This window comes from Dama dama, chromosome 6 (genome assembly GCF_033118175.1).
Source record: "Dama dama isolate Ldn47 chromosome 6, ASM3311817v1, whole genome shotgun sequence".
Lineage (NCBI taxonomy): Eukaryota > Metazoa > Chordata > Mammalia > Artiodactyla > Cervidae > Dama > Dama dama.
The window spans coordinates 3,612,501-3,627,496 of NC_083686.1; the positions used below are offsets into that span (position 1 = coordinate 3,612,501).

A 14,996-nucleotide genomic window follows, 5' to 3' on the forward strand; every position below is an offset into this window, starting at 1 on the left:
TGACAGAAAATACGAGAAGAACACAAATAGCTGAAGGGAAACCCTATCCCATCAGCGAGAGAATGCAGCTGAGGGTCAGGAGGTCATGGGGGGTCGTCATCCACTGGCACTGCTGAGCTGTGCCCGGGGGACTCCCTGCTGACCTTGACCTGGGATGGGGCCAGCGCTGACAGGTGTCTGACCTGGGAATGAGGCTCACAGGCCAGGCTGGGGTGGACGGCAGGACGCGGGGCTCCCTAAGGGGTCTTTGGAGAGGGCAGGCAGGCTGGCGGAGGCAGACGCCCCGAGAACCCAGCCTCTCCCCACAGTGCCCCGCAACTCCTGGGCTTCCCGGAGGAGGGCCTGGAAGCCGCTCTGCGGGGCCGCAGGGAGGGGATGGGGGGCGCCTCTGCCGCCCGCCCCGTGACCTGCAGTGACCCCTTCTGAGCCGGTCTCAGACCCCATTTGTGACACGTGGGACTGGATGCCACGGTCCCCCCTCCCACATGCGGGAGCTTCTCTGGGGGTGCGGATGACCCCTCACAGGCTGAGTTTCTTTTCTGCGGAAGCGAGCTAAGGCTTCCCACTGCCCCGGGCTTCATCCTGGACTCCTCGCAGCCGGCAGATCCTAGCCTGGGCTCTAGGGTGTCCCCAACTCTGGGGGGAGGCTCTGGCCACCGAGAGCCCAGGGAGGGGGCGGGGCGGGCCGCCTCCAGTTTCAAGGCAAAAAGTGAAACCCCGCCCCCAGATTCTCCCCGAGTCCCTGATTCTAGGCATCCGTGAGCGAGGGGGTCGAACTGTGTGGGAAGCGGGGGGCTGGCTCCTGGGGCACCTCTGCGGCCCCCCGGGGCAGCCGCTACCTCTCTGGGCCTCGGCGGCTCTGTCTTCAGGACAAGGCGGGCACTCCCTGTCTGCCCTTCACGCTCTGCCTTGCTAACCTCTCCTGGTTCCTGGGTTTCTGCGCGGCTCCCTCAAGCCAAGAGGGAACGCAAAACACTGGGCATCTGTCTCCAGGCAGCTCCTGGGACGGGAAGCCGCCCATGGAGGGCGGAGCTGGGGGGAGCTTTGCTTTTGGTGGCGGGGACCCCAGGAGAGAAGGCTTGGGGGGGGGGCGGGGTGGAGGAGCATTACTGGGCTTCGGCAAACGGGGTTCCCAAGAACGGGGGCTACTGCCTGGCAATAAAAAGAGAATCACCTCTCCCCCCAGAAACCGAAAATGGCTACCTAGAGAGGTATTTACATCTCTGCAGGTTAAAAAGAGTAAGGGGACCCCGGAGGGAGGCCAGGAGTGTGGCGTGGGGGGGGCCGCAGCAGGCTTTCCGGATTCTGGAGGGTGTGCACGACCCCCGCAGAGGGACGGCCTGTGAGCGGTGGGAGCTGCCTTCCTGGGGGTTCCGAGGAAGAAAGCAGGGCTCCGCATTCCTCCGGGGGACAAGAGCCCACGGTGCAGGTGATGGGAGGCGGGGGGTGGGGGGATCTGCGCTTCTGAGAGTCCGGCAGGCTCACCCCCCAGTCTCAGGGGGCCCGGCCTCGCCTATGAGAAGTCAGGCCTCCTCGCCGGAGTGACGGGGTGTGGGCTTCGAGTTGGGGGCCGGGGCGGGGCGGGCTCGAGCTGGACGGGGCGGGGGCAGCTGTCGGCTGGCGTGGACGCGGCGGGAGGAAGAGGAGGCTTTCCCGAGGTCTCCGCGGGGGTGCGGGTCCCACCCCGAGCCGGGGGGCGGCGGTGTGGTCCTGGGCCCTCCGCGGGGTATGACGCGGCGGAGAGGAGAGCGTTCCGGGCGCGGCCTCCGCGGCCTCAGCTCACCAGGTAGCTGTGCATCTCCCGGGAGCTGACGCTCAGGACCACGCCCGAGTGATTCCCTGGAGGAGAGACCCGGTGTGAACGCGCGGCCGGCCCAGCAGCGCGGGACCGGGGCCGGCGGCGCGCGGGCGCGGTGCGTGCGGCCTCCGCCGACGTTCGGGGCATCCCGAGCTTCCTCCCGCCATCGTCGTGCGGGTCGTGCCTGGACGTGGGTGCGGAGGTTGTGGGGTGGGCGGGTGACTGAGGGCGGGTCTCCCGGTGCCGGCACAAGCAGTGGACCCAGGGGGCCTCGGGGTGAGGCCGCGCCCGCCACCCGCCCCCACCGCACCCACTGACCTGCAGGGGGGCCGGCCCCGGCATCGGCAGCAGGGGGAGGTAGGCGGGGCTCTGTGACCCCCGGGCAGGGGGCACTGCAGGGCGGCCCGGTGAGGCCCCGGGCGGCGGCGGGAGAGAGAAGGGCACAGGGACCGTCAGAAATGCAGGGGTCCGCCAGGGTCCCAGGCGAGGCCGCGTTCTGAGACCCCTGGGGAGCCTAGGCGTGGCCGCTGGCTGCCTGGAGCCCCCACCTCCCGGGCGCACGGAGACGCGGAGAGGTTCCAGCCGGCCACGGGGTCGTGAGCTGGCCTGGGGCTTTGGGTCCAAGGTCAGCCACCTGTCCACTGGGCCGCCTGGGTGGGCGACGTCACCTCTCTGAACCTCACTTCTAGCTGTTTAAAAGGTGGGGACGACGACTCCGCCTCCCACAGTCCCAGGGACATGGCAGATATGGGTTGAGGGGATAAAAGGGCAGCGATGACACCCCTCCCCCCAGGTGGCAGCTTGCCGGCGCATCCTCGGGCCCCACTGGGGACATCACAGCACCCCAGGGCCGGGGCGTGCAGGGCAGGTGGGGTGCAGAGCGACTATTAAGGGTTGGGGGAGCAGGGGCCCCAGGGTCTGGACTCCAGCCCCTTCCCTACCAGCTGTGTGGCCCTGGCCCCGGGCCAGTCCAGGTCTCAGCTCTGAAAAGGAGCGCCCCTGCTGGGCTGTGGAGGAAGCCATGCGGCTTGAGCACTCAGCGCTCACGCTGCCTGGAGCACTCAGCGCTCATGTGGCCAGGAGCACTCAGCATTCATGTGGCCTGGAGCACTCAGCGCTCATGTGGCCAGGAGCACTCAGCATTCATGTGGCCTGGAGCACTCAGCGCTCACGCGGCCGGGTGGGCAGCTCCAGTGCTCCGGTGGGACTCAGGGCTCCCGGGCCTCAGTCTCCCCACGGGTTGAGGAGGGAGTGGAGATGGGGCGTGCTATCCCATCAGAGGGTGTGTCCCCTCCAAAGATGGACAGATCATGGTCACCTCAACCGCAGAGTCAGAACCAAGGGCCAGCGGTGACGGCCAGGAGAGGTGGAGCGGCTGCCAGGCTGTCCCCTCCCTGGTCTCTGCCATGCAGAGGCCGCGGGGGGCGCGGGGTGGACGGTGCAGCGGGCTGAGCCGGCTGCGGCGTTATCACCAGCAAAAGCTTCAAGGTGGTGGGGCTCAGCCCGCGAACACCCGCTCATGAGAGGCCCCGAGAGAGAACTGGAGGTCAACACAGACCCCCACCCCCAGAGGAGGCCGCTGAGTGGGCGGCCGCTCCATCTTCCCTGCGGGCCGTGGGCAGGGGGCAATGGGGTCATGGAACAGAGACGCTGTGCGCACTGTAAAGGGCTGTGCACACGTTACGTCCATGTGCGCACAGCCCAGGGCATTGTCCTCCCAGTGACGGGAGTGATGCCAGGAGCGCGGAGGGGGTGACTGCCGAGAGAGGCCCCGGGGGCCCCCCAGAACACAGCAGCTTCGCTGTGGAAGCCAGCTGTCTGCCCCACCCCTCGGGGGACTGTGGGGACGGGCATCCAGGGTCCCGGTCCACAGGCAGCCCCAGGGGACTCCTGCCATCACCCGTCAGAAGGAGGGGACCCAGGGTAGGGCCCGCCTGGCCCCAGGCCTGGTGGTGGAGGAGGGGTTCCTGGGGGAGGGGGTGTTGGGGGGCGGGCGTTACCTAGAGTCTGTGGGTGGAGCTCGTCCTCTATGAACTCCTCACCCTGGATGGCGCTCTGCACGCCCTGGCTGTGGCTCACGGGGCTCGTCATTTCCTGCTCCTTCTCGTTGTGCATCTGGGCATACACGGTCCTGCTGGGGCGTTTCCTGCAAGGCGGCGGGCGGTGGGGCCGGAGATCAGGGCTCTGCCTGGGATGTCTGTCCCTGGAGGCCCCCAGCCCACCCCTCTGTGCGGTGCTCTCATTGCTCCTGGGTCTGCCTCCTGCACCACCTCTGCGCCAAGCCACCTCCTCCAGGAAGCCCTCCTGCGCCACCTCTGCGCCAAGCCACCTCCTCCAGGAAGCCCTCCTGCACCACCTCTGGGCCAAGCCACCTCCTCCAGGAAGCCCTCCGGCGCCACCTCTGTGCCAAGCCACCTCCTCCAGGAAGCCCTCCTGCACCACCTCTGCGCCAAGCCACCTCCTCCAGGAAGCCCTCCTGCACCACCTCTGCACCAAGCCACCTCCTCCAGGAAGCCCTCCTGCACCACATCTTCACCAAGCCACCTCCTCCAGGAAGCCCTCCTGTGCAACCTCTGCGCCAAGCCACCTCCTCCAGGAAGCCCTCCTGCACCACATCTTCACCAAGCCACCTCCTCCAGGAAGCCCTCCTGCACCACCTCTGCACCAAGCCACCTCCTCCAGGAAGCCCTCCATCCTGTGAGCTCCCTCAGCCCTGGGTTTGCCTCTGCCCTGGCAAGCACTGTCTGTCTGTCTCCCCTGAGGCATGCTGCAGGGAGAGCGCGCTTCTTTGTCTCTTTCAGGTCCCTGTCACCCATCACCTCGGGGTTCTGATCATGTCAGCAGGTGTGTGTTTCCACAAGGCATGCGATGCTGACAAGCTCTGAGAGGTGTTTGCTGAGCCCTGCCCAGGTCCTGGGGCGTCCTCTAGTGCCTGTCCCCTCTAGGGCAGAGGGAAAGGAGATGGAGGGCACAGCCCCTCTCTGTCTCAGCTGGGACCAGGCTCAGGGCTCTGGGCCACGCTCCTTCGTGTGTGACTCCCACTTGGTTGGAGCAAAACTCCAAAGGGCACATGGTTCCACTTTACAGATGAGGAAACTGAGGCTCAGTGGGAGGGTGGGCTTCCTCGGAGCCACCATCAGCAGTTCACCAACACGGGCAGTTCTCTGGAAATACTGAGATGGCGGGATGCACATTCAGGCCCCCGGGGTGGGCTGGGTTATGACGGGCCCCAGGGGACTACAGCACTGACAGCCTCTGAGACTTAGGAGCTGCTTTTTACACAGGCAGGCCCAGCCCAGGCTGACGGCTGTGCCAGCCTGGAAACCCCAGCTCTCCACAAAGCTAAAGCCTCCGGACAAACAGGGCATTTCTCACCATATTCTCTGATGGCCAGTCTTCTAGCTGGGCACACTCACTCCCAGAACTGTGCCCCGCCCACGGATTCCATGGTAATCGCCCTCCCATGATTAATTTACTAGGTGAGCCCAGCGGTCACACCTGCCTGCCTCTTCTTCCCTTTTCCCCGCCTCCCTCCTGATTAGACCCCTTTTACAGATGAGGAAACTGAGGCCCACAGGGAGGGGAAGAGACTGGCTGGACCGGCAGAGCTGGTCAGCAGCAGGCTGGATGGCAAGCTGGTCTGGGAGGCTGACCCAGCCCTGCTGCCGTCTGGGCTGTTCTGCAGGTTGGGAAGGGGAGTTGCCCAGCGTGAGTGGTCCTGGAGGACAGAGACCCAGAAGAGTCCCAGGCTGCAGGAGGGACCCTCGGCCTCCAAGGAGCAGGAGCCGGAGGCTCAGGGTGTCTCCAAACTGTTCCCAATGGTGACCCTGAGCGGGGAGACCCCGAGGCCACTGGAGCCGAACCAGCAGGATGGGGTGAGACGCGGGGCTCGGATCTCACAGCTGCATTTGCAGAGCATAAGCCTGGTGACACTCTTTGGCCTTTGTGTCCATCCCCGGGCCCTGTATCCAGGTCAGATCAGATTCTCCAGCCCTTCCAAGTGTGCCCATGAATAATCCTGACACTGCGGGCTATTAAACCCTACTGATGATGGCCGGCATCGACAACTGCTACACTTCTGCCAGGGGCTGCACCGCCACCCTGGGCAACTTCGCCAAGGCCAATTTTGATGCCATTTCCAAGACCTACAGTTATCTCACCCCTGACCTCTGGAAAGAGACGGTGTTCACCAAGTCTCCATATCAGGAATTTACTGACCATCTTGTGAAGACCCACACCAGAGTCTCCGTGCAGAGGACCCAGGCCCCAGCTGTAGCCTCCATATCAGGAATTTACTGACCATCTTGTGAAGACCCACACCAGAGTCTCCGTGCAGAGGACCCAGGCCCCAGCTGTAACCACCACATAATTTTATAAAGAGAATAATAAAGTGAATGAAACCGGAAAAAAAAAATTAAACCCATTTTACAGATGAGGATCAAGGTCAGAGGGGAGGAGGCACCACAGCCCCTCTGAGGACCGCACGCTGAGCTTGCCACCCACCCAGCCTCATTCCAAGCCCCTGCCTGCTCCACCCTGGGGTCACCACCCCACCCTGACTCCTCCCCGAATGAAGCTGGAGCCCTCCTCGCCGTGGGGTGCCTGGCACAGGGCAGCTCTGGCTCAAGCTTGTGGAGGGAGGGGTGGGTGAGCACTGGGGGGAACATGGGTGGTGGAGGGCACGGCCTGGGGTCAGATCCTCACTCCTCAGCTGTGTGGCCCTGGGACAATCGCTTAACCTCTCTGAGCCTGGGTTTCCTCATCTGTAAAATGGGTGCGTGGAGCAGAGGGGAGGATTGGGTGGAAGACACTCCCTGGCTTGTGAGTGGCCAGCTGCCCTTGGGGACCGAGATAACTCAGGACCAGCGTGCGGGTCCAGGTGAGGCCCCCTCCCTGTCCCGCGGCCCATCGAGGGCACAGTCCCAGCCCTCTGTGGCCCTTGGGCCCCACCCACATGCCCGGTGAGCCCAGGGAGGCCAGGCCTTGCCTTTTGAACTTGTACAGGATGAAGGCCCCGACCGCGAAGAGCCCGCTGACGAAGAGGATCGCCACCGCCCAGTAGCCGCCTCCGCCTCCCAGGCTCGGGGAATCTGTGGGCAAAACAGCCTGTGAGCGCTCAGAGTGGGCAGCGGCCGACCCCGGAACCTGGGACCCCACTGTGTAAATCCCGGCCCTGGTCCTTCCCCCCTAGAAAGTGGACACAGCTTTATCCAGACCGATGCTGGCATGGACATGCGTCTTCATGGAGCAGAAAGCCACCCTTTGGCTCCTACCAAGATTCTTGCCCCAGAGCGGGGAGGACGGTCCATGGTGGGCATGGGGGCAGAGTGCATCTGAGACCCTACGTGTGCGCTCAGTCGCGTCCGACTCTGTGACCCCATGGAGCCCGCCAGGCTCCTCTGTCCAAAGGATTCTCCAGGCAAGAATATTGGAGTGGGTTGCCATGCCCTCCTCCAGGTGACCTTCCTGACTCAGGGATCGAACCCAGGTCTCTTATGTCTCCTGCTCTGGCAGGCTGGTTCATTACCACTGGCACCGCCTGGGAAGCCCAATCTGAGACCCTAAATGACGTAAATTAAAGCAAGAGCTCTGTGCGTGTCCACGGGGGAGGGCAGCAAGGCTGACCAGGATTTAACTGATGAACACCGGGCCAGGAGGGACATGTGGTCAGCAGAGGGGCCCCTCTGCCCCCAGTGTACACAGTAGCCAGCGTCATCTGAGGGGCCTGGGTGCCCGCCCATCCCACCTTGCAGAGGCGAGCCCGGCCAGGGCCCTCACCTGTGTCCACGTCCCTCATGGCCACCACGACCCGGACCCCGCCACGCAGGAGGAAGCTGATCTTCTGTGCGTTCAGCGCCTGCTGGATGGCCGTGAGCCTCTGAAAGCACAGAGCGGGGAAGACGGAGGGGGTCTTCAGGGTCCCAGCAGGGGGAGTGGGAGAGCGGGGCAGACGTCCGCCCTGACCCTCTGGGGTCAGGGGGCTGGGGGAGGACCCCTGCGCCTCTCCGGGCCTCAGTCACCCCATCTGTAAAATGGGACTGCTAGCCACCAACCGTCACCAAAAACCTCTGATGGGACACAAGGTGATCCAAGCGTGGCCCTGCCCTCAGACAGCTCTGGTTTTAGTTGGCACCATGGAGTGTGGTAACCCAGGGATGTCCAGGAGGCCCCCGACCCCAAAAGTAATCAGGGGAAGCTTCTCGGAGGTGGAAGACCAAGAAAAGGACAAGACAGGGACAGGGCAGGTGACCCAGGCAGGCGAGCGTCCCCGCACCTGATGCAGAGGGCTCCTAGGGGTGGTACTGCAGGATCGTGGGGTGGAGGAGGGCTAGTGGGCCTCTGGGGCACCCTACTGGTTTGGGAATTCACAAGCGGGGAGTTTCTGGGGTTCAGAAGGGCGTCAGCCAGCCCACACGGGTGTCAGGGGTCACAGGTGGGGGCAGAGGTGCTGGGGAAGGAGGCCCCCAGGGATGGGGGTCCCGTGGCTCCGCTCCCGGGGCCTCTGGCGGGGGGGCATTCCCTGGGGACTCTGGCCGAGCCTCCCTGGGCAGCGTTTTGGCATCTGGGACTCGGTTTCTGTTCACAGAATGAGGGTGTTGGGTTGGCCTGTCGCTTACACAGTTCCCCACCTGGAGGATCTGGGATGCATCTGCTTCTGCCCCTTGAACTGAGAACAGAGAGGTGCCAACACAGGAGTGGCTGCCAGGGGCTGGAGGGGGGCAGGGGGTGACTGCTGGTGGGGGCGGGGTTTCCTCTGGGACGATGAAAAGACTCCTTTGGGAGGACTTAAGTGGTAGTAGTGGTCGCATGGTTGTGAATATACTAAAAACCACCGACTGGTACACTTCACAAAAGTAAACGTTATCTCAGAAATAGAAAAAAAAAGAATCAGAACCGCAGCCAAGCTCAGGACTAGTCGTGGACACCGATGCCCACACAGATGGTCTGGAGAGAGTGGCCAGCGCTGAGGTGGGGCTACAGCATGGCCCGCAGGGTCCCTGTGGGTGGGTGGCAGCACCCGTTTTACAGACGAGGTTGGTCATCACTTTCCTTCCAAGGAGTAAGCGTCTTTTAATTTCACGGCTGCAGTCACCATCCGCAGTGATTTTGGAGCCCCCCCACAATAAAGTCTGCCAGTGTTTCCACTGTTTCCCCATCTATTTGCCATGAAGTGATGGGTCAGGATGCCATAATCTTAGTTTTCTGAATGTTGAGCTTTAAGCCAACTTTTTCACTCTCCTTTTTCATCAAGCGGCTCTTTAGTCCTTCTTCACTTTCTGCCATAAGGTGGTGTCATCTGCATATCTAAGGTTATTGATATTTCTTCTGGTAATTTTGATTCCAGCTTGTGCTTCATCCAGCCCAGCATTTCTCATGATGTATTCTGCATATAAATTAAATAAGCAGGGTGATGATATACAGCCTTGATGGACTCCTTTCCCGATTTGGAACCAGTCTGTTGTTCCATGTCCAGTTCTAACTGTTGCTTCCTGACCTGCATACAGGTTTCTCGAGAGGGAATGGGGGGAGTACCTCACGGTTAACGTTGAACACTCACGACAGTGGGGGGCGTACCCCCCACCTCCTTTCCTTCCAACCCTCCCTATGAAGTGCCCCCAGTGGGTGCAGCCTCTGAGACTGGTGCTGGCAGCCGGGTTTTTCAACTGGCCGCTGACTAACCTCCAGAGACACCCATCATCAGCGCTGGGGCTTGGCTGGGAGCCCCGGGTTCAGACGTGGCTGCCCTCTGGGCTGGGCTGTGGGTCAGGCCGGCACCGTCTCGGGTCCACCTGGAGGCCGCCCAGGCGTGCCTCGAGCGTGGCTCTGCAGCCAGAGTGGGGGTGGGGCACGGAGCCCGCGCTGTGCTTCCTGGCAGGGGTCTCACTGAGCCTCGCTAGCCTCGTCTGTAAAACGGGCGCTACCACCCACCCACAGGGGTCCTGCGGGCCGTGCTGCAGCCCCGCCTCAGCGCTGGCCACTCTCTCCAGAACGTCTGCGTGGGCATCGGCGTCCACGACTAGTCCAGAGCGCGGCTGTGGTTCTGATTCTTCTTTCGTTTTGAGATAACGTTTACTTTTGTAAAGTGTACCAGTCAGTGGGTTTTAGTATATTCACAGCCATGCGATCGCTATTACCATTTAACTCCTCCCAAAGAGACCTTTTCATCCTCCCAAAGGAAACCCTGCCCCCACCAGCAGTCACCTCCCTCACCCCCCCAGACCCTGGCAACCACTCCTGTGTTGTCTCTGAGGACTGGCCGATTTGGACATTTCATATAAATGGAATCGCCCAATCAGTGGCTTTTTTGACCATCTTCTTTCACTTTGCAGCATGCTTCCAAGGTTCACCCATGTTGCAGCCTGGACCAGAATGTCACTCCTGTTCGTGGCTGAGTAATATTCTGCTGTGTGTATGGACAACCTTCTCCTCACCCAGTCATCTGTGGGTGGACATTTGGGTTGTCTCCACTTCAGGGTTATGAAAACCCATGCACGTAGGTAGACACACATCTTCAGTTCTCTTTGGTTCATCCCCGGGGGTGAAGCTGCCGTGTTATATGGTAACTTTGTGCTTGAAGATCTGCCAGACAGTTTGTACGGCAGCTGCAGCATTTTCCGTTCCATCTCAGCAGTGAACGAGGGGCCAAGTTTCTCCACGTCCTCGTCCACACTCATCACTGTCTGCTTGTTGTGGAATTACAGCTGCCCTGGAAGGCGTGAAGGGCTTCCTGCTCACCTTTCAGTCCCAATCCTAGTTGGATGTCTTGAAACCAGGTCCTGGAGTCCCCTGGATGGTGCTCACCCCTCAAGTGAGGCTGGGGTGGTGCGGCCGGGTCCAGCCAAAGAAACGGGAGTGAAATTGGCGTGTGCCCCTTGGGGGGCTGGTGCAGTCAGGTGCCCCCCACTCCTCCACCACCGTGACCCTGGGGTAGCCCCAAGGGGGAGGAGGGACAGTGATCGGTGAGAGATAAGCCTTTCTGTGATGAAGAGTGACTGAGGTCCCCGTGCTTGTTGAGTATCACCATCAGACCCTACGCCGTGCGGGGGGCGGGGGGCGGGCCCCCGGCCCCTGGCCCCCGACCCCCGACCCAGCAGCTATGGGAGGTACCTTGTCACTGGTGAGGCTCCTCTTCCTCGTGGGCCTGGGAGGGGGCAGGAGCACGTGCAGGTCGGCCAAGGTGGGCAGCCCCGGCTTTACCACCGTTACCATCAGCTCCTCGGGGATGCTGGTCTCCTGCGGGGACACAGAGAGCCACTCTGATGCACCCGCGTGCCTCCTCTGCCCCCTGCTGTGCTCCAGGGACCCCGGGATGACACCCCCTCCCTGCGTGACCTGTCTGAGTCTTGACCGTTCTAGACCCCGGCCCGGCACGGCATGGCCCCCACATCCTTCGGCTCCATCGTCCACCTCCCACATCCCTGCCCTTCTGGTGCCTCAGCCTTTTGCCCCGACCACGGCCTCTGCTTGCCCAGGGCTGCCCCCCTTCAGCTCAATTCTCCCACCGCCGCCAGGGGAGCAGGCCCCTCCCTCGCTTACTGTCCTCCTAGGTGTCAGGGCTCCTGACCATGCAGCTCCCTCAACCCACAAAGCTCTGCTTCCTGGAAGTCCCACTCCATGCACATTCATCTGGCAAACTCCTATTCACCCTTCAGCGCCCAGGACAATACTACCCAAATTCTTAACGGGCCAAAGGGAGGCATGGCCGTGGTGAGCATCAGCCTGGGACAACTGTGGATGACTCTAGGGGGCTGGGCTTTCTCCCCTGGGGGGTCAGGGGCCTCGAGTGCCCCGTGCCCACCCTGCCTTTGCCTTCCGTGAGCTCCCTGACGGTAGCCATCGCAGAGACTCGTCTCTCTGTCTCCCGGATCCAGCAGTGAGTAAGTGAGAATCACTTTAAAGAGATTCTGGACCGTCGGAGGAGGGCAACTGCGTCTCGCGCAAACAACTGGTGCTCACTAGATGTGCATGGAGCATGCAGCCCGCCCCTCCCTCACAAGACGACGCTCCAACCCCGTGTCCCCCAGGGCCAGGTGAAAGGATCCTAAGTGGCTTCCAAGCACCGTTGTCGGCGGACCCAAAGGATAGACAATTAGGACTCAGGGCAGCCTGCCCACCCCCACCCCATCCCCTGCCCTGAGGACTCCGGCCTCCACCCCCCACTTCCCTGCGGTACCCACAACCCATAAGAAGGGGGGCGGCTCTGCCACGGGTGAGCCAGGTACCTTGGAGAGGAGCCGGGACACCACAAGGCCAACGTCTTCCCTCCACTCGGGGGTGTTGGGGTTGTGAGCGTCCAGGTCCTTGGAAAACTGCAGAGGCACCACTTCAAACTGATCTGGAAAGAGGCGGAGATGGGAGAGTGTCGCCCACCCTGGTCCCTTTACAGCCGATGGCCACACCCCCTGGATGGCCCATGGCGGGCCCTGGGGGTGGATCCTGCAGCCCATCTGCAGAAAACAAGATTCCCCCCGTCTGTGTGCCAGCAGCTGTCCCGGCGGGGCCCACTACACTGCTGCCATTTAATAATAATAACAAAGGTGACAACGATGAGGACCACGGAGCTGACCTGGGAAGGAGAGCCAAGCCTGCTCTGTGACTTCCCCATCAACCCTCAAGGACAGACAAGCTTGGTCTTCTGTCTCCCAGGGATCCATGGAGTTTGACCGGGCTCTCCCCCCACCAGAATAAGAGTCCCTGGAGAGTGGAGTCCACCCCCTTCCCCCCCACCTTCTCGTTCTCTCAAATTCCCCAGGGTCCCTGACTCAGACACCTCTTCTAAACCAACAAGCAGCAAGTGGTGAAAAAAGAAACCCAGCCCTGGGAGCCTCAGAGTGAACTGTCCTCTCTCCATTTAGCTCCCGAGCCTCGATTTCTTCATTTGTAAAGTGGAGGGGGCTCTGCCAGGGTGAGCAGTCAAAGGGAAAAGTGCCTCGTGAACATGCAGGGCGGGTGGAGGTGAGTGTTGCAAGGTTCTGGGCTCAGGGTGCGGTGCCCATGGGCTTGGGAGTGAGCAATGGCCAAGGGCTGTCCCCTGAATACTTAAGTGATGGCTGCTGTCCACGGCAGATGCTGTTCTTAGAGCAAAATGAGGTTTTTATTGGGGTGATAAAGAGGGGAACGTGGCTCTGGGTGATGGGACGCTTCCATTCTGAGGACTAATTTTAGGTTGCGACTGTCTCCTGGGGGCAAGGCTCAGACCACCCTCCCGGGGCGGGGAAACAGATAAATGGGACACAGATTCAGAGCAGGACTCCCAACAAAGTCCAGATCCCATGTCCTCTTTCAGACATAATCACGCGAGAGTCCTCAGATGCCAGGATGCTGAGGACAGGTGCCTGCGGGGGGTTGAGGGGAGGGAGACCCGGTGGCCAATCCAAGCCCTGCCCCCCGATGCATGACTCGCCAAGTCCCTCAGCTGCATCCTCACTTGTGTCGTGTGGGGCCCGTGGCCCTGTGCACAGGAGGCGTCAGTGTTTATTTTACAGATGTGGAAACCGAGGCCGGGGAGTCCGGAGGTGTTGGAGCCGTGCTGGGCCATCCCTCCATCCAGCCGGGGCCGCCCCGGGGTGACTGGCGCCTCAGTGGGTACCCGCCCCCCCACCGGCCTGACCCTGAGCTCCTGGGAAGGAGAAGCCGTGCTGCCTGCCGCGGTGGGGGAGAGGGCACTCACCCAGCACGCGGACCACCTTGGAGTCCTGCAGCACGGAGGTCCCACAGGCGGCCTGCACCGTCACCCGCACGTCCCCCGGGTCCACAAACCGCGTCGTCACAGAGTTCTCCAGGGACAGGCGGGGCTGTGGGCATAAGTGGGGGTCAGGAACGGGCCTGAGAGCTGGCCCCACGGGAGCCCTGCTGAGAGCACCGGGGGGGCGTGGGCAGGTACCCCCCACTCCAGAGATGCCTGGACCCAAGAGCTCCGCAGCTCAGACACGAGTCTCCCAGGGCCCCCTGTCCTCCAGAGGCGCCGAGATGCCCTGTGCCGAAGGCCCAGAGTGGCTGCTAGGCTGGCCGTCCCTGTCACCTTCCTGCCCCACCCCAAGCTCAGCTGGGCTGTAGCACCTTCACGCTTGGACCCCAGGGCCCGGCTCAGCACCCACCCCATGGGGTGGGGCACCCACATCGATCATGGGGTCCGCACTATGGCCTCAGGCCCTATAGACGGGGAGACAGAGGCTCCGGGAGGCACAGCGACTCTCCAAGAGCTCAGCTAGAGGCGGCTGACTTGCCGCTTGAAGCCGGAGCCCGAGTACCATCCTCACCCACCCCCATGCCCCGGAACCACAGTCCTGAACCTGAGCCCCTCGCAGGCTGGGCCCTCAGCCGCTGCCTGCTGAATGAGTGAAGGATCCCCTTTGGATCTTGGGGCCCCTTCCCCCAGGCTAAGGGGGGCAGCCTCGTCCACAAAGGCCCTCAGGACCTCCCACCAGGCAACTGTCCTCGGCTCCTCATGGCTCGCAGGACACAGCCCATGACCCTGGGTGATGCTTCTCAGGTCGGGCTTAGCCCAGGGGCCCCCTCCTCCATGAAGCCCTCCCTGATCACATCCACGCTCAAACTAGAAATGACCTGACCTCTGCTGGAGCTCCCAGACACATCACCTGTCCGCTTCCTGTGACACTTGTCACACCCTAACTCAGGTCACCTACTCTGTTCACACATCTTCCCCAGGAAAAAGCATGGTCTCGTCTGATCCGATTCACCATGTGTCCACCACACTCAGACACAGCTGGACCCAGAACAGATGGTCAGGGTGGAGGGAGGGTTGGTGTGCACCCGCCTCGCCTCCACGGTGTCACATGCTCTGTCCTGCCCAGTACGGAGGGTGGGATCTGCCCCATACTCCACCCCAGACGGGAGCCTGTGGGGAGCAGGGGCCCGGGGCCTGCGTACCTGCAGGCTGTGGCCGATCCACCAGTAGAAGACGGTGAGGTTGGGGTTCAGGGGCAGCAGCACGGCTGTGAGGTTCACCTCCTGGTTGACGCCGATGACAGGAACCACTTCCAGGTAGAGGGCCTGCAGGGGGGCTGCAGGGGCCACACAAAGGTTAGGGGTCAGAGGGCATCAGGGCACTGGCCATGAAACAGGTTGCTATTGGTCACTGTCACCATCAGCCTCATCACCACAACCATCACCACCAACACCTCTACCACCATCATCACTACCTCCATCACCATCAGCCCCACTAGAAACACTGCCA

At 62.3% G+C, this 14,996-nt stretch overlaps 1 protein-coding gene across 1 annotated transcript in view; it reads right to left on the reverse strand.

Annotated features, from left to right (window-relative positions):
* Positions 1-14,996, reverse strand: part of SORCS2 (sortilin related VPS10 domain containing receptor 2) — a 486,902-nt gene that overhangs the window by 309 nt on the left and 471,597 nt on the right. The window contains exons 20-27 of the mRNA XM_061145438.1: positions 14,690-14,823; positions 13,470-13,593; positions 12,022-12,134; positions 10,907-11,032; positions 7,577-7,676; positions 6,786-6,888; positions 3,799-3,944; positions 1-1,839 (exon numbers count right to left, since the gene is read on the reverse strand). The exon at positions 1-1,839 is cut by the window's left edge and continues 309 nt beyond it. Coding sequence (XP_061001421.1) covers positions 1,775-1,839; positions 3,799-3,944; positions 6,786-6,888; positions 7,577-7,676; positions 10,907-11,032; positions 12,022-12,134; positions 13,470-13,593; positions 14,690-14,823 — 911 coding nt within the window. The 3' untranslated portion in view covers positions 1-1,774. The remainder of the gene's footprint in view (positions 1,840-3,798; positions 3,945-6,785; positions 6,889-7,576; positions 7,677-10,906; positions 11,033-12,021; positions 12,135-13,469; positions 13,594-14,689; positions 14,824-14,996) is intronic.